The following is a 19,603-nucleotide window of genomic DNA, read 5'->3' on the forward strand; positions in this document are numbered from 1 at the left end:
TACTTGAGAGTTTTACGTTGAATTAGCTGATTTATATACAAAATCCTTGATTAAACAGTATTGAGATGTGGATGGCAGAGTGTCACCCTGCAGGAGAACACCAAACACTTCAGTCACACACACAGATGCAGGGTGAAACCCACAGGAAAGCAAACACTGTCAATAGTAATTGTGTCCTTGAACATGTTCTGACTATGAGAGACACTTTCAATGACTCACTTTGATGTAGGCGCAAAGTGACCCAAATGACACCGTGTTCTCAAATAACTATAAATAATTACACAGATGTTAAACACAAGGTTTGGTACTTTGGGTGCCCACTAATGTTCCTGTTTGTTGGAGCAAACAGGACGCTATTTTATGTGTTGAAACTAAATGTGCAAAAAGGATTATTAATTGGGGAAGGAAATGCATATTGGAACAGCCCAGGGATTACAGAAACTATCTGTGTCAGGGGACGAGATGTTTCCTGGGGCATTAACGACAAGAAGCGTCTATATGCTGGAGTAAAATGTTGGAAAATGTGCCAAAAAGGGTCAATTCAAGATAATACATGTCAAAGTATTCTCTCAAAGTTTTCTCTCAATGAAAACATCCCCCCCTCTGTCATGAACCTTGGAGTGACCTTCAATAGCACTTTTAAATTCGTCAAGCAGGTTAGCACCGTAGTCAAATCCTGCTTTTTTAAAAATAAGACTATTCGCCAAGACCAAGTCGTATTTATCTTTTAAAGACCTAGAAAGGGTTATTAACGCCTTTGTTACCTCGAGATTGCAACGCTCTGTATGTGGGTATGGACCAGGCCTCAATTAGATGCCTGCAACTTGTCCAAAACGCAGCTGCACGTCTTCTGACTGGCCACAAAAAGCGTGACCACACCACCCCAATTCTGGCCTCACTGCACTGGCTTCCAATTCGGTTCCGAATTGATTTTTAAATCCTTTTATTTGTTTGGCCTATATAGCCGAACTCCTCCATCGCTACACCCCAGCCAGAGCTTTAAGGTCTGCTGACCAACTGCTGCTAATAGTGCCCAAGACCAGGCTCAAAACCTGAGGGCACCGAGCCTTCGCAGCAGCTGGCCCCAGGCTCTGGAACACTCTGCCCCTCCATGTGAGGTCGGCCCAGACCCTAGGGGTTTTTAAATCAACACTAAAAACACACTTCTTCTCCCTGGCCTTCTAGTCAGAGCGGAGCACGACTCCTGACATTGCCCTGTGTTTTTTATATTTCTGTTGTAAATTATTGTCTTTTATTGTGATTGTAGTAATGTGTTTTTATTACATGTACAGCACTTTGGCTCGACCAAAAATTGCTTTTGAATGTGCTATATAAATAAAACTTGATTTGATTTGAAATAAAACAAGATGTTTCAATAAGAGCATTTGTGGTTTATTCTGATGTTTCCAAATGTCTTTCTTGAGATTTCAAGGTCTCAAGTCTCATGTTTAAAGTGAAGTAAACGTGCTGGGTCATGTGACTCCTCCTGTTTACTCAACAGGTGCACAAGGTCACATGTATTGCTTTATGACCACAGTCATAGGGAAGATAAAAGGATTGTTTCCTGTCGGATAACGTTTACTACTTTCAGGATTAAAGATAGAAAAGTCAATGTTATTAATTCTATATCAACTTTTCTATGCAGAACGATCCTAATTTGTGACAAACTCAAAAGCAGAAGAATGCCAAAAATAAATGAACGACCTAAAAGGTATAGAAGCTTTTTATCAGAGAACTTGTGAGTGAGGGTGAAAATAGGTGCTTCAGCACAGGCAGTATGAGAAACATAAAGAGCTTTTTGAACATTGAAGCATGGAGACATGTCCCAGTAGAGACACTACATACTGATATCCTGAAATGAGTAATATCAGGGTATATGCAGGAATCCTGAAGTCAAATGTAATTTCAAGACCTTTTTTAAGACCCCGCGGACACCCTGGATATAGGGCCCCTTGAATACAGTAAGTGTTGAAATTCATTTAAATCGGCACCTTAGTGACCAGCATGCCAGACAGAAGCATCCTGATATTCTCAGCCACCTTTTAATATAAAAACAGGATCCACATTTGGAAATCAGCGATGAATGGGGCTATAGGTCAGTCTGTGGCACAGCTGTGATAGCTGCTGGTTTGATTTCACTCACTGTGCTTTGCAACAGCCCTGGGATGTCTGCCTCGTTCAGATTGTTGTAATAATTTTTAGATTGCAGCCGAGGGAGGCATTGCATGTGCATGTAATGGCCCGTCGTGTTGCGCTGGAACAACCACAACATTTCACAAAAATGCAAGAGGGGCCCTGAGGACTTTAATGCAAAGAGTGCAGTGAGTTCATGGTCAGAGGCTGTGGGGAGTACGCAGCACAAACTCTTTGGTTATCGCTTAATTCTAGTGAACAACAATGAGACTCATTAAAGAAAATGCAACTATTACAGTTACATTCATGTGAAAAACAATAGGGCTTTGGATTAGATAACTTACAGTAGTCACGTGACTTTATAATCACTTTCACATGCCGTTTATAGTAATGTGAGAGTGACAGAATCAGGCAACGCTGTGCCAGTGAACTGGTGACCCAAAAGACCTTCAAGGGGGAATGCAATGTGTGTGTGTGTGTGTGTGTGTGTGTGTGTGTGTGTGTGTGTGTGTGTGTGTGTGTGTGTGTGTGTGTGTGTGTGTGTGTGTGTGTGTGTGTGTGTGTGTGTGTGTGTGTGTGTGTGTGTGTGTGCATGTGAAACACTCACACCAATATAGTAACCCCCTGGATCTGACTTGGACCTACTGTGAGAGACAAGCAACACATGATTGGATCACACCATCCTGCAAAGGTCCTGCAGCCAATCACAACCCAGTATTTCATTCTATACAAGGCCTGAGTGGGGGTGGGGGTCTAAATACTGACCCATTGGAGGAATTAATACCAGACCTTTCTACTTGCCCATGTTCTCATTCTCTAGGCCTCAGTTTCTGTCTTCTCCTTCTCAATCACACTGAAGATGATTCATGTTTCTCGCCTGTGTTGCCAAATGTGCAAAAGATTATCAACTTTGCCAATTGAAAAGCAAAGAATCAAGCTCCTTTAGCTGCCAAACTCTCAGTGAAAGGCTGGAAGAAGAGGCATTTCCCAATTGTAAAATCAGTGTCACATTTCAGTCCGGACTCACATTTCCCAGCAGTTGCAAATTCATCAGTCATGTAAAACACAAAGCCAGAGCCTCTTAAATATCAATCCAGCTTTGACTTTAACACTGTTCAAATATGTTTGAGCAACACACAATCCCAATCATCATCAACACTCATTTGATGGTCTATATCACGGTCTACTGTATATTTTCTACTTTTTAATCCTGCTTTAATTCTATTTTGAGATGTTTCAATTCTAGTATTGTTTATTTCTTTAATTTCGACTTATGTGGAATGTTTTATTTTTTTGTTTTTTATGTTTCTACAATGCAAACATGTCCCAATTTGGCATCAATAAAATACCTCTTATCTTATCCTTATCTTATCACAACATTATATTTATGCATTATTGCATCGGGGCTTTCTGCAGTTTGGTTTCTTGGGGGCGAGACATCACTTAAACGCTCAAATCAAGAGAAAATGTACAAAAGCTGGGACCACCTACCCATGGGTACAAGCAAACACAAACTCTCTATCATTCCCTGCTGCTGCACAACAGTCTACGACAGGGGTGTCCAAACTACGGCCCGGGGGCCAAATGTGGCCCGGGGACTATTTTGAATCGGCCCTCAGCTAATTAAATAAGACCACTTTTCAAATAAATTCAGTCAATGAAAGTTGGAAACATTTCCTAACATATCTTAGTTGATAAGAAAAAAGCCCAATGACTTATTTACAAGCTTGAAATATACCCTTCCTATTTTTCCTTATTATAATCAATCTGAGGCTTCTGTTTTAAGGGATGAGCTGCCAACACTCACAAGCATCACTTACCTACATTTGATTGATTTTGCTAACTTACAACTGAACTTATGAGGCGATATACCTCTAGTGAGTGGCCCAGCCCTTCATATATGTGTCTGTCTGTGGCCCCCCTGGTCTACGATATGCAGTTCATTGACAATTGTACGTTAATCTGTGAAAAATGTAAACTACCACATACCCTTTTTGCCAATAGGCTTGACACAAACACACACCTGCACACTTGACCCCCATGTCAAATGTTAGCCTTTAGGGTAGAAAGGGCAAATGCCATAGGGTCAGGAAATGTTTGTAGACCGACACATTGAGTGTGATGACATGCCTCTTTCTAAACCAGTAAATCTGCAGTTGGACATTTTTCGCCCTTAAGTCACAGCCTAAGTGCCCCAAGAATGACCCTTTGGTCTCGCCAAATGCCCTCAAGTGCCCTATTAGCTGGCTAGCTCAAGTGCAATATATAACCCTAAACCTAACACGAAACTCACTCCCTGCTGCCCATGAGAGTCTGTGCACTCCACTTCAGTAATGACAGTCCATTGCTTGGATTGAACCTCTAATTTACTTAAGCACACGGCTCAAGTGATCTAACAAATAACAGGGTTCACACGCTTAGTGGGAGATTTTCTGTTTAGTCCAGATTTTACGCCTCATGTAGTCCACATATCAACACGCATCCTCCCCTCTGTGGAGATAAAGCAGCTTTCCACTTAATCTGATTCTTAATGTCTAGGGACAATCACGCAACTGTAACAGCTGTTTCTTTAGCAATAATGCAAAGACTGATAAGCCATTGCTGCAACACAGAGAGTTCAGCCAAAGAGATATTTCTCAAATCCTCCTTGCTTGTGTAATTTAATGTGGCAAAGAATACCATGACGAAATATATGATTGAAACTGAATCTTTTACAGCTTTGTATCTGTAGCTTTAAATCTTACACACAATGTCCTTGATATTACTAGAGAACTTCCTGAGTATACAATCACTTTCGGTTTGTTGTATACATTTATAGTCCTGGAGTTAACCATTAAGAGGTTTCCAGTGATTTTCCGTTGTTGTGTAACTCTTGATTTATCTCAAGGAAGTACTAGGTTAATAGTTACCAATCTTTTAAGCTGTATTTTTTAGGCGAAGGTCACATAAACACACAGACACACACAAAAACACACACATATATGGACAGAGACGCCAAATGAATAAAGGGCCTTTCAAACTAAACTTTACTCTACTTTTACTTTACTTTTCTTTGTGCGGTTACTTAATATATAATTGATATGTGAATAAATGAACTGGATTTCTCACATAAAAGTGTTTCAGGATCAAATCTTTAATAATAATATCTTCATATTTGTGACACATTGAGGGATATTACTGTACTTCTCAACTTTAAGTAAGTAAGTAAGTAAGTAAGTAAAGTAAGTACAATGTAAAGTGCTTTTCACAGACATAGTCACAAAGTGCTTGACAAAACATCATAGGAATCATAAAAGAATAAATGACCACACAAGCCACGTTAAGAAGTGCTAAGAAAAAACCTAATGTTAAAGTCTTACATCATTACATTAATGAAGTGTCTTGCCCAGGGACACAACGACATGATGACTGCAGTGGGATTTGAACTTGCTATCGTCTGATTCGAAGAACAGCGCACTAACTAGGACACTAACCCACTGAGCCACAGCCTTCCTACATCAGAACCACATCATAATGGCGTTCTTCAGTTTTTGGTACTGCTTACCTTTCGTTTTTGTAATGTTTTAATGATTCTGACAGTAATTGTATGTGATCATTTGTTGCAAAATAGCCACCAGGCTGTACTCTATTTTCCAGACCTCACAACACCCTACATCAAAGAGGAGGGGGGGTCTTTATATAACCTTTGTTGCCATTACATTGCATTTAGCTGACGCTTTTATCCAAAGCGACTTACAATAAGTACATTCGACCAGGAAGACACAACCTTGAAGAAAACAGAATGATATAAGTACATCAGGTTTCATAGAGCCAAACATTTCAAGTGCTACTCAACTGGCTTTAGATAAGCCAGTCCTTTATCAGTATATAAGTGCTTCGTTAATAATTCTATCGCTCGAAGTGGAGTCGAAAGAGATGAGTTTTCAGTTTGCGCCGGAAGATGTGCAAGCTATCTGCCGTCCTGATGTCAATGGGGAGCTCATTCCACCATCTTGGAGCCAGGACAGCAAACCCACGTGTTTTCGCCGATGGGAACTTGGGTCCCCCTCGCAGCGAGGGTGCAGCGAGCCGATTGGTTGATGCAGAGCGTAGTGCACACGCTGGGGTGTACGGTTTAACCATGTCCTGGATGTAGGAAGGGCCAGATCCATTCGCAGCATGGTAAGCAAGTACCAGTGTCTTGAAGTGGATTCTAGCAGTTACCGGAAGCCAGTGAAGGGAGCGGAGGAGCGGAGTGGTGTGGGAGAATTTAGGAAGGTTGAAAACCAGACGAGCCGCTGCATTCTGGATGAGCTGCAGAGGTCGGATGGCACATGCAGGTAGACCAGCCAGGAGGGAGTTGCAGTAGTCTAGGCGTGAGATGACGAGAGCCTGGACCAGAACCTGCGTCGCTTTCTGTGTCAGCTGGGGACGTATCCTCCTGATGTTGTAAAGCGTGTATCTGCAGCAACGGGTTGTAGCAGCGATGTTTGCAGTGAAGGACAGGTTGTTATCTAGGATCACACCCAGATTCCTTGCAGTCTGAGTCGGGGAAACAACTGAGGTGCCGATGTTGATTGTCAGGTCAAGAGTTGGACAATCTTTTCCCGGGAGGAAGAGCAGTTCAGTCTTGTCAAGGTTGAGCTTGAGGTGGTGAGCAGACATCCACTGAGAGATGTCAGCTAGACAAGCAGAGATGCGTGCGACGACCTGGGTCTCTGAGCGGGGAAAGGACAGAATTAATTGGGTATCATCAGCGTAGCAGTGGTAAGAAAAACCATGCGGGCTAATGACTGATCCGAGTGAGTTTGTGTACAGGGAGAAGAGGAGGGGACCAAGAACAGAGCCCTGAGGGACCCCTGTAGTTAATTGACAAGGGTCGGACTCAGACCCTCTCCAAGTCACCCTGTAGGTACGGTCTTTCAGGTATGAGGTGAGGAGGGAAAGTGCAGAGCCTGAAACTCCAAGTTTTTTGGAGAGTGCGAAGGAGGATCTGATGATTCACCGTGTCGAATGCAGCAGACAGGTCCAACAGGATGATGACAGAGGAGAGGGATGCAGTTTTGGCAGTGTGCAGTTCCTCCGTGCCATCACACAACAACCGCAGGAAGTGGAAATACGCTCAGGAGTAAAAGCATTATGTCAGCCCCAAGGTGTCCTATTTTAACTTTTGTACTAAAGCATTGATTGTTTATTGAAATATCACGTGCCAAATCATTCACAGTTTCCTGCAGATATGTGAATGAAAGGTCAGGATGTTGTCAGCGGCAACATTATCTCATGTAAAGGATGTCATGAATGGGTTTTTAAAAAAGCAGGAGGTGTAGGGAGGAAGCCAGCCATCAAGTCTGTGTAGACTAAAGGACAAATACAGATGGGATTTTGGCACAATCGGAACAATTTCGAGGAAAATGCTTTCTTGGAACATAATCACATTCCCATGCAATTGTTAATGTGCCAGAGAAACACACACAGGAAGAAATACTACTGCACGGAATTATCAACACACGCAATATCTGACGGCACTCAGTGATGATGACCGCCATCTGGACAAAGCACAAACTGACATCACTAATCAACTAGGAATTGTTTCCACCATAGTATTTTGGAAAGACCAGAGGTGGGATGTAGTGGAGTAAAAATACTTTGTTACTGTACTTAAGTACATTTTTCTGGTATCAGTACTTTACTAAAGCATGGAAACATTCATTAGCTAACAATGACATTATTGTTTTATTAATATAAAGGGAGGTCAGGTACTCTTTAAAACAGCTGCTAGTTATGGGTACTTTTTACTGAAGTACATTTCAAAGCCTCTTTACTTTGACTTGAGTAAAGAAGTTTAGTCAGTACTTCTACTTTTACCAGAGTATTTTTAAACACGAGTCTTCTTCTTCGAGTCCGTAGCAATCTCAGATGTTGTTCTGCCAGTATCGGGCACAGGCCACAGCTGATGGGGTAGGTTCTGCCAGGTCTTCTGGACAACACGAGTATCTGTACTTCTACTTGAGTAAAGGATGTGTGTACTTCTGCCATCTCTGGGAAAGACATCTTAATACTTCTACCACCCCTGACAGTAGCTACCCGTTCCTCTCCCTCCTCTTCTTCTTCATACCTTCCCCTTTACTTCAGTCCTAATCTCTACTCCCTCTCCTTCAAAAGTCACACCATACTAGGATTATCCTACTTTTGGCCTCAGCCCGAACACTGTTAACATCCCCCACAGTTCTAAATAAATAGATAGATAGAGAGATAGAGAGATAGATAGAGAGAGAGAGAGAGAGAGAGAGAGAGAGATAGATAGATAGGTATAGATAGATAGATGGATGGATAGATAGATAGATAGATAGATAGATAGATAGATAGATAGATAGATAGATAGATAGATAGATAGATAGATAGATAGATAGATGGGTGGATAGATGGATAGATAGATAGATAGATAGATAGATAGATAGATAGATAGATAGATAGATAGATAGATAGATAGATAGATAGATAGATAGATAGATAGATAGATAGATAGATAGATAGATAGATAGATAGATAGATAGATAGATAGATAGATAGATAGATAGATAGATAGATAGATAGATAGATAGATAGATAGATAGATAGATAGATAGATAGATAGATAGATAGATAGATAGATAGATAGATCATTTTCATTTGTTATCCTGCCAGTCACTAACAGACAATGTATTTGTTATTGTGAAACCATACGATCACTGCAGTGAAGCCGATCTTATAATCCATATTAACATTGCTGCTAGTGCTAAACTGAAAGAAATAAGACATAAGCGTTGGAACTGGAGGTGGGAAAAGGGGTAGTGCCAAAAAAGGCGAGGTCCTTACAGTAACTATAAATCCAAAGGTTGCTCACCCATGTCGTCCTCGTGGTAGATGATAGAGTGGTGGTCTGTGTGGGTGCTGGTGTATCTTTCCATTGGCTCTATATGATAGGTGCCGTTCTCTGTGTGGATGGTTCCCTCAAACTGACCCTGTAACACCGAGCCATGGCAGGCTGAACCATGTTCTCCTAAAAGACCAGGAGAGACAACATGTCTGAGGTCAAAGAAGTGAAATTAAACAGAGATAACTCACATACGGACAGACATAATAAATTGAATTTAAAGTGACTTACAAGAAGTGCATCCAACCATGAGGATATAAACTCAGAACAGCAATATGAGATAGCAATAAATTGACCTTTCCAAATGCTTTACTTTGATCTTCGAATAATAACAATCAATCAGGAATGTTTTACCACAAACAGATTTGTATCCAAATGTTTTATCCAGCTGTTTTACAGATGTCGAAACCTTAAAGGCTTTAAATAACTGTTGATGTTGTGTGTTTAAAGGCCTAATCAGTGGCGTAACTAAAACATCAAGGAAACAGGTGTAATCCTCTTCTTAGTTCGCTGTGCCGTTGTCAGGTTGTGGTGGTTTGAGGCCAGGGCAGGCTGTTTTGAGTTGCTGAGTGGTTGTGTATGTCCGTGCGTGTGTGAGCGCATTTTTCTTATGTTTGGGGCGATAGGAGGGGGGCCCAAAACAATATTTGCACCGGGGCCAATCACAACCTTGTTACGCCACTGGGCCTAATACCAGTAAATTCAGATAATCACAGGTAAACTGTTTAAAGATATGCCTGCCATACTTACCCTCAAGTTTTCCTGAGTATAAGTGGGAGAGGTCAGCCGGCGTGGAACCATTTTTCCTGAACACCATGACATTTTCGGTAAAAGCTTCTGCATTGTGTTTCAAAAGCAGACGGAAAGTTCTGAGGAAAACAAAAAAAACAACTGATGTGGTCAAAGCTAGTGAAAGGCATGCAGATATATCAACAGCAGGCAATTAGGGATCATTCATTGTTGACACACGTTATTATAATACAAAAATGGATACATGGATTTAGGAACAGGAAGTACAAACAGAAGAATACTATAGGCCTACCTGTATATTAAAGGTCACCTATCATGCTATTTTTAGGCAATAGCATAGATCTCAGATATATACAAATATATAAAAAACATGTCTATGTCACATCAAGGATTATCTCTGAAACAGTCTGGAGCTCAAATGCTTTTTTTCTCACGGGTTTACCACAAGGTGAGTTTCTTTTTTTATATCCTGCTTCTTCACACACATGCTCTCCAGTACAGGTTAGCTCTGAGTGTTAGCGATGCTAATGTAAACAAAGACCATATTACGTCCAAAACAGTCGGGCATTATTTCTGATAGCAACTTTCTGATAGTGAAGTGGGTCCACATTACTTCATATCGGACGCAAATCTGGATCAGCTCCGTTGTAGCCCCGTTTTTAGAGGTTTGGGTACGGAGGAAAAGAGAGAGGGTTTTATTTCCTGACACTTTGTGAGTTCCCTGACACACCGGGGACACATCTTTATGTATAAAATACATCAAAAAGTGCATTTTGCATGATAGGTCCCCTTTAAGCTAGATTGTTTATGTTTAGGAGGGCTTTACAAACACTTGCCACAGTTATGAGAGGAGAGATATGTATAGTTACCTGTTGAAAGCGGTAATATCCAGCTGTAATGTGTGTTCCTCAGGATGTGAGGCTCTCTTGGCTCTCAGGTGCTTCCTGTGAAGATCCTCCCTGTCGTATGACAAGCCCTCGTAATGCTTTATATACGGACTGATGCTACTCATGGCACCTGGAAAAAAGGAAGACATGGCAGTCATTTCACAGAGCTTCACACCATAGAGAACCCATGCACAATGTCCACTTTCACCATTATTTAATTAAGCAATCACTGCAGAACCTAGAATCATAAAATCAGCTTTTATGCGAAAGACATGTCATTATATTTAAAAGATGATTTGAAGTCATTGCAAGAAGCATTCATCTTAATAAGGAATGTATCTTCAGTATGCTTACATATTAAACAATCAACTGAAACATGAATACACAGCATTAGGTCATTTTGGATATCTTAAATCAAAGGTTAGGGAAAAACTAAGGACAATTGTTACTGTTACACTTGATACATTTTAATGTTTTAAGTGTTCATTACTGTGCATTGTCCCTGCCAAATAAACAATGAAATAAATAAATTATAATCAAATGATCTTGTTAAACTTTTTTAATACTTCACTTATTCAGATTGAACCACCTATTTATTCTGCATTCTTTCTTTGAAACCTTTTAACTTCCAATATTTACTGCAAAACAATCTATTGTTGCAAATGAAAAATACACACTTGATGTTGATGTGTTAAATTTAGCATATGTCAAAGCTGTATTGAAGAAGCAATCGGTTCATTTGTCTGTAAAACATGTGGGTTATGGTTCCACTTTTCAGACTGACCTAAAATGTCCACCGTCAGACCAACATGGATTGCCTAATCTGTAATCTATGAGTGTTGAATGTGAAAGTGCTGACTAACTGGATAAAGATCTAGAGACGTGCACTATCCTGTACAAGCTGTTATTACTGTATTACTTGTGCCCCTCCTGAGTGAATCACACTAGTAGTGTTAACACAGCTCATGTGCAATGTATACTTTTTAGTGATAATTATCGTTATTACTCACTGGGAGGTCAGTACTTTATTATGCTGCTACATATTTTTTCATCGTTGTGTTGTCATACACTTTAACGAGCATGTTTGCCTCTTTAATTTAATATTTTAACACACTTATTTAACATCTGCACTGTCCCTTTTCTGAGGTAAAGTTCGGTTCTTCCAAATAATTAAAAAGGATTTCTGAATTCTGAAAAGAAAACGTGATTATCAATCCTTAAAAAGGCAAACATTTCCCAACATCACTGAACGTTTTTGGATGAGGGCCGCTTTTTTGCAGCATTCCTGAGAGGACAGGGTGAGGCATGTCTGAACACAGAAGAGGCCAGTCCACCCAAAACACACACACACACACACACACACACACACACACACACACACACACACACACACACACACACATTACTTTATCCTCGAACAACCCCCCATACTTCATGTTGCTGGACAGGAATATTCAGACAGGGCAAACATAAACACCCACACCCACACCCACACCCACCCACACCCACACACACACACACACACACACACACACACACACACACACACACACACACACACACACACACACACACACCACACACACACACACACACACACACACACACACACACACACACACACACACACACACACACACACACACACACACTACCTGTAATCCGTGGGTGGCAGTCGACCAGCAGCAGCAGCAGCAGCCAGTAGTGTTGAAACCCCATGATCTCCTCTTTGGTTTGTTGTTGTTTACTTTCACTGTGTTTTCCTTCTCCTCCTGCACTCACACCCGTATCTCTTATTCATCCCATACCTTTCTCTTCAGCAGTCTCGTTCCTGTGGTCTTCCCACAGTGGAATGTGACTCTTGGGAAGATGAAGCCAAAGAGATACGATCACCGACAGTAGAGAGGCAAATTGAGACTTGTTTGCTAGCATGTTATGAGTTTTCTGCACAGTAAAGGGAGGGCCTGGGAGTTGGAGTTGTACTTACTATAAAAGTGCTAAATGTAAAATAATCCAAAGTATTACATTCAGAAATGTGGTCAGTGTACCATACAGTAGTTATTACAACAACAAGCAGACAATATATGTATTTTAAAGCTACAGCCAAGTGGTTCCAGCTTTGCTTTAGGCTAAATACATTAGCATGTAGTTAGCATGTTAGTTTGCATGTATCACATATGTCCAAGTACAACTTCTAGGGATCCTCAACGTGGTTAGTTTTCATCCAGTGGAGACCATGTATGTTTGTATCAATGTTTTGCCACTTTTTAACCCTAACCATAACCCTAACCCTTGACCAAGCAGTCAAATGATTTCCAATAACACGTCATTGATATTAAATGCCACATTTTGAACTTGAATTACTTTTATTTCCTGATAAAGAAAAAAAATCGTCCCTCCGGTCTTAATATAGACCGGTGTGTGGTAGAGAAAGTCTTAAAATGGTTCCAAATATGAGAAGGAAGTAATTATTACTATGACTCACACTGTGCCAAAGGTATTATGTGGGCTCATTTTAAACAAAGTGTGACAGTTTTAGGTAGTTTTGAGGAACAACAACTTCTCAAGAGGGAAATGGGACACAATTTGACCTGGAAATTAGGTAAAGTAACACAAAGGTTTTTCTATTTCTGCATGGAGGAATTGCAACAGTTTCCTGAATGTGAAATCCAAGTAAGCAATAGATAAGTTATCTTTATCTGTATCAGTGTTATCATTCCACCAATCTGTGTTGCATAAGAAATGGATGGTTTCTGAACATGCACACATATCCAGAAGTGTATGCTAAAATAGGTCAATGACCTCTTAACATATATTCAATATTTACAGCTTAGAAACTGCAGAGAGAAAGTTTCAAATGTGCTGACAGCAAACTTTTCCTCCACAGGAGTCCAACAACTCACTGAACTGTAGCGAATCACTGACTGTAAAATTATCAGAATCATAAATATCTCAAGAAGTCTATAGTCTTAAAGATGTTTCTTTTTACTGCTGAGATAGAGAGCCAGGCAGATATGTTAACAGGCAGATAACCAACTCTATAATTTAGCTTGTACATTTCCCCTGGAATCAGCCAAGGCTTAAGAAGAAGCCAGTGGATGATGATAGTTTAGGACTATGTGCTGCAAGTAAATCATGTCAAACGAGTAAACCCCTTCGACTGTATGTGTACAGATTAAATGAAAACGTATACTTTATTACGGTATTTTACGATACCACAATAATCATAAATGTCCAGTAAAAGCATAAAACATTTAAAGGTCCCATGTCATGCTTTTCAGGTTATTACTCGTCCCCTTGTAGCTATGTAGCTTTTTCTGCATGTAAACGGTCTGCAGAGTCACAAACCCTCAAAGTACCCTGTAGCGAGTAAAACTCTAACACAGAAAAGACCTGTCTATGCTGCCCCAGAACGCCTCGTTGGACATTTCTCTTTTTCCATTGTTTACTTCTTGGGTTTAGTGACGTATTTCGGGTATAGTGACGTAACGTAACGTCCGCAGAGCCGTTACATTTGGACCAATCCACGGACTTCCTCACACACTCGGCGGGACGTTGCGAGGCTCGCTGCTGCGAGGAGCGGGACAGTGTGAGCTGGCTCACTGGTGTGGGGTTGACGAGACAGCGAGACACCGTGGAACTCAGCCTGAGCACACACACAAACTCCCAGCCAGGCTGCGGGTGTGTGTGTGCCCAGGCTGAGTTCCGCGGTGTCTCGCAGACGGCCACTGGGCTCACAGGGAGGGGGGGGGCAGGAGCTGCAACAAGCCGTTTAGGACAGAGAGTGAATACACATACTATACAGAGATGCTGTATGAGAAACCAATGTGAGTTTGGAACATTGAACAATATAAATCTATTTTAGTAGACCTCAACAATGGAATTATGATCAGTAGAAATGGCCATGACATGGGACCTTTAATAAGTCGTTTTCATTTCATTTCTGAAGTTTTACAACTCTGATCTTGAAGGAGGTTTCAGGGGATTTATATTTCATTCATTTGACCTGACTGTGGTTAAAGCGATGACTTAACACCCCGATCAATAACAGCTCTCTCAGGTTGGGTCACGTCCAGCAGCAGATGTCACCGACAGCTTCCTGGCCTGAGACTCTACTACAGACAACATATAAACGTCTGACTCATGGCCTCAGCCCTCAGGTCACAATGGGTTACAGCCCCCCCCCCCCCCTGTCCTTTAATCACCCTCTGACCACCTCTTGCTCCACACCGATTGGCTGAGAAAGGATCACCCGGATCCAAGCGGTGACGTCACACCCACGGGTACAGGCAAATATGCACACACACACACACACACACACACACACACACACACACACACACACACACACACACACACACACACACACACACACACACACACACACACACACACCACACACACACACACACACACACACACACACACACACACACACACACACACACACACACACACACACACACACCACAGGCCCTAAAACTGTTAAACATGTGAACTAGAACATCCATAACATTCACCTGTTTGCAAAAAATGTCACCTTGCTCTATTATTCTAATCTGAGAGATCTCACAACACCCTACTTTCCAATGTGGAGGTCGACCAACTTGCTACTGTACTTCTTTCACCCCTAAGCGATTTAAGCATTTGAATAAGGTATTTTTGAGGTTTTGCATGTGATCCCATCCAAAGACAACATAACAATAAAATGAAGATGTCATGGAAAGGTGCAATTGAGCAGGAACATCTGCACTTCTCCTGAAGAGCTCTTGTAAAATATGTATTACTCCTGTAATTATCTTTATTTAAAGTCTGGAAAGGTTACTCTAGGACGTTGACTTTAGACGGAGAGTGCTTTTTCTTGAGAAACCCTCATGTTTATACAAACATGCTTTTCTTTTCTTAAGCACTTTACATAGCCAGGATCTTGACAGAGGAAGCATTCAGAAGTTAAATCTGCTCATTTCCCAAGTGTTTCCAAAATGCTTGGAACTCAGGTCTTGTTACAAGAATGGCAAACTCTCACATGCATGTACAATTATTTGCAGACTGCAATACTATATCTTGACATTTCTGGGAACACGTCCACGTTTAGATTCTCGCCCCTGTGTTCAAGATTCATGTTCGTTTCTCCTTTCGGGATTTTTGCCCGGATGTGAATCTCTCGAGAGGTTTGCTCACTGCTTCACAGCGATGTGTTCACAGGGGTTTCTGGTTCCCTTTGAAGCTAATTCAAACCAACACTACTCACAACATCCAATCTGACCCCGCAAATGTGTCAGTATTGAGAGCCAGACAAAGGATCGTGGTAATGAGTGCTGGCCTTCAGCAGGTTTCTCTGAAGGTTCATAGGCTATGGGAATTATGAAATCACATCATTCTGCTGACATAGCCAACTGGTAACCCCTTCATAGACTTGACCCACTTCACAAAGGGCTGCAAGCTTCCCTTTCTACAAACCCGGGCAGCGCACAATATCCAGTCTGTGTCTCTCTCTCCATAATGAGTGCATTGTGTTCAAGGCTTCGACACAGATCTGAGATGAACTGATGAGGGCGCTGCCATCCATCCCTGTCTCGTTATCAATGCCTCGGTCTGACAGCGGAGATCTTCAGAAAACTAAGGCCATGTTTGTCCATCATGTTATTCTTTTAGATTCAAATCAAATACATGACGGTGGGCACTTTTAAACTATTTGTGTTTAAGAACTGTCAAAATATTTCAACATGATCACGCATTTTAGATCCAGATATAAATAAAACATCTTAACAAAATGTTGGAGAAAATATGAATAGAATATTGTGGAAACAATTAGTTTGATATCATAAATCTAAGCAAGTCATGGTTATATACGTAAATATAGATGTAGTTAAATAGTTTGACAGAGTGGTCCGTCTTTTTCTTAACAAAACAACAACAATAAGCACACAAGAACATGGGGTGTTTTCTTTTCAATATAAAACATTGGCAGTATAGATCATTAAATAAAAGATTCAAACAGTTAAACAAAAGAAGGGCGTATCGGGGTAATATATACTTTCCATTTCAACCAAATGTCCTCAAATGTAAGTTCCTGGAGCCTCAAAGAGAAGGTTATTCTTTCCATTACAAAGAATTCATAAATGATATCGTACCAATCATCTATTGGCTGTTTGGTTTGGGTGTCAAACTCAAGGCCCGGGGGCCAAATCCGGCCCATGACTTCATTTCATGCGGCCCCACAAGAGCTTGCAAAGATTATAATATGTTTATTATACGGTTACATTGCGATTTACAGAAGTACGTTGCCCATAAACTACATGTCCCACAATGCATTTCAAAATATGCCTTTTGTCAAAATTTCACTTTTGAAATTCTCACTGAAGAGACTTGCAATTATTTGCCCCAGACTTCTGCTTTCAGACGTAGTTCATTATGAAGTTATTACCCTGTCCGATAAAAATCCAATGCAGAGGCAATAATGTAATATAATACATTATTTTATATTAAATATTTATATATGAATTTTTATATAGTCTTATATATAAAACTGGCCATTTGAGTGCATTATTGTCCAGAATAAGTATTTTGTTTTAATATTTGTGGATGTTGAGTGCAGAAAAGTACATGACTTTTAATTTGATTCTGCAGTTAACAATATACATTTGGTAGTCATTTAAATCTTTTTATTTGTTTAAATAAGATACACAGGTGTATACTCTCAGGCGCGGACAGGAAGCCTTTCCTTATTCCTCTTGCAATGCAATGCTTCCCTCTAGAGACAGTATTTAAAAATGAAACATAAAAAACATGGAGTTTCAGGGATTATTCAGTCATTCACAGTTTAATTTTCTTGTTTGATTGCTGTTTTGTGTATGCATATCTTCATAATGATTTCCTTTACTATGATTTGTTGTCTTTGTTTCGTGTTTTTTCAGTTTTTTGTGTCTACTCACTTTCACCAATAACAGTATGAAGTTTGCCTTTCTTAATTATGTTGATATAAGTGGATCAAGTCAGGATGATTTGCAATCTGTCACAGTCTGCTCCCTCACTTACCTATTTTCTGCATTAGCATTTCTCAGTCACCTTAAGGCCCTGACACACCTACTCGATTTTGGGAGTCAGAGGCCGTCAGAGGCAGTCGGGCATTCGCGGCGCCCTACTCAGGTTGGTGTGTCCCGCACCGTCGTTGCTTTACGGCATATTTTCACACCTCCCGCGCTGTTGAATCGGCCAAAGAAAGTCGGCCAAAGAAATCACTCTGATTGGCTGTTGCCTCTTTTGAATGATGAATACACACTACCGCTGCCTGCTGGTAAGGACAGTTATTGCCACTCGTCGACTGAAGTCTTTGCGGAGTGTTCGTGGGCGGGCGGCGTAGGCGGGCGGCGTAGCGGACGTAAAAGTCGGGACGCCTTCGGTACGCGTTCTTTGGTCTCAGGTTGGTGTGTAGCGGCCTTAATCACCTGGTAGTCACACCCTGTTTCTCTCTCACACTTTGTTACACCCATTAGCTCCACTAGGTTATAGGCCCCCTTCATTCTCACCTCAGTGCCAGATCGTACTTCGCAGCATGCAGTTCTTTCCCGCATTACCTCCCAGATTGCTCTCCCGGTTTCGACCTTGTCTGTCCCTGTCCAGCCTGCTTCGCCTGTTTCCTGACCCTGCCTGTACCTGCGTCTCCCGTCTTGCCTACTCCTGGAACCCTCGCCTGTCCCCGACCAGCCCTTTGCCTACTGTCAGCCGGTTTATCTCATGTCAGAACTTTTCAAGTGAGACACTTTATAACAAAGCTGCTCACCGACTCTCCCTGGTTTCCCGTGTGTTGCATTTTGGTTCTCAGCTCGTTCGTGACACAATCACTGTTGTTGATACTTGGTGAACATGTAAACGCTGCATACGGCACTTTCTCAAATCTCTCACTATCTTACTAGACGGAGAATACTCCAAAGGCTGAGCACACACCCCCATCGTGTTTAAATCTTATACTTTGCAATCTTTGGCCCAGGGTCATTACCTTACCCACAACAACACTCAGACACTGAAGGTTAAAGAACGAGCAGAGAACAGTCTCTCGCAAATATACTGGAACAACTGTCTTTGATATGGCTCTGAAATGAAAAAAAGAACACATCCACAAACCTTGACACGCGTGGAGTTGAAGGACGGTGTCATGTTTAAATATTTGACTTTCTTTTTTTGCTATTTGAAAAAAAGGAAATGACAATGTGTCCAAATACATCCTGTGTTTCCAAATGAAATACATGCTTTTAAAAGATGTTGTCTATACAAAGATGAAGTCAAAACGTCATTTTGACTTCTTTTTTGTTGACAAAACCAATAGTAATAGTAAAGCAGTAGTAAAAATATTGACCTATGTGTATTTGTTTATACCAAAAGAGAGTTTACAATTGTGCAATAAAAACATCTGCCCACACGATGGAGTACACGACTCTGCTCAGAGTCAATAAAACTTTGATCCACTGACGCAACAGTTGTTTCTGATGGAGTAGGAAGATTGATTTTACTGCCAGTATTAACTAGATAATTTTGCCCTTTTGTTGATTTTTATGAATCAAAACCCGCCTGCCCTGATTTCCACTGACATTTCACCTACATACAGTTTAATGCCATCTAAACAGTGTCACGATCTGTCTATATTTTATTTTGTCCTGTCTAAATCTGTCTTTGTTTTCCTGTTTCAGTTTGAAAAGTGTTCACCTCCTGCCTGATTACCTGATTGTGTTCACCTGGTGCCCCTGTGTTTTCTCCTCCCTCCTCACCTGTGTCTTGTTTGTTTGATTAGTCCTGTGTGCATTTAGGTTCTGCTTTTTCTGTAAGTCTTTGTGAGATTCTTGATGTTTGTCACGATTCTTGTGTTGTGTCACGTTTTCATTTTGTGTGTCTGGTAGTGGGTGTTTTGCTTGTCTCCTTGTCATGTTTTCCTCCCTGTGTATTG

At 41.0% G+C, this 19,603-nt stretch overlaps 1 protein-coding gene across 1 annotated transcript in view; it reads right to left on the reverse strand.

Moving 5' to 3' along the window:
- The window catches only part of si:ch1073-396h14.1 (disintegrin and metalloproteinase domain-containing protein 10), a 58,299-nt gene extending 40,477 nt beyond the window's left edge, over nt 1-17,822 (reverse strand). Inside the window, exons 1-5 of the mRNA XM_034208256.1 lie at nt 17,701-17,822; nt 12,318-12,522; nt 10,645-10,792; nt 9,776-9,894; nt 8,996-9,151 (exon numbers count right to left, since the gene is read on the reverse strand). Of these exons, the coding sequence (XP_034064147.1) occupies nt 8,996-9,151; nt 9,776-9,894; nt 10,645-10,792; nt 12,318-12,381 (487 nt within the window). The 5' untranslated portion in view covers nt 12,382-12,522; nt 17,701-17,822. The remainder of the gene's footprint in view (nt 1-8,995; nt 9,152-9,775; nt 9,895-10,644; nt 10,793-12,317; nt 12,523-17,700) is intronic.
- Nucleotides 17,823-19,603: the final 1,781 nt, after the last annotated feature.

Source organism: Gymnodraco acuticeps, unplaced genomic scaffold (genome assembly GCF_902827175.1).
Source record: "Gymnodraco acuticeps unplaced genomic scaffold, fGymAcu1.1, whole genome shotgun sequence".
NCBI lineage: Eukaryota > Metazoa > Chordata > Actinopteri > Perciformes > Bathydraconidae > Gymnodraco > Gymnodraco acuticeps.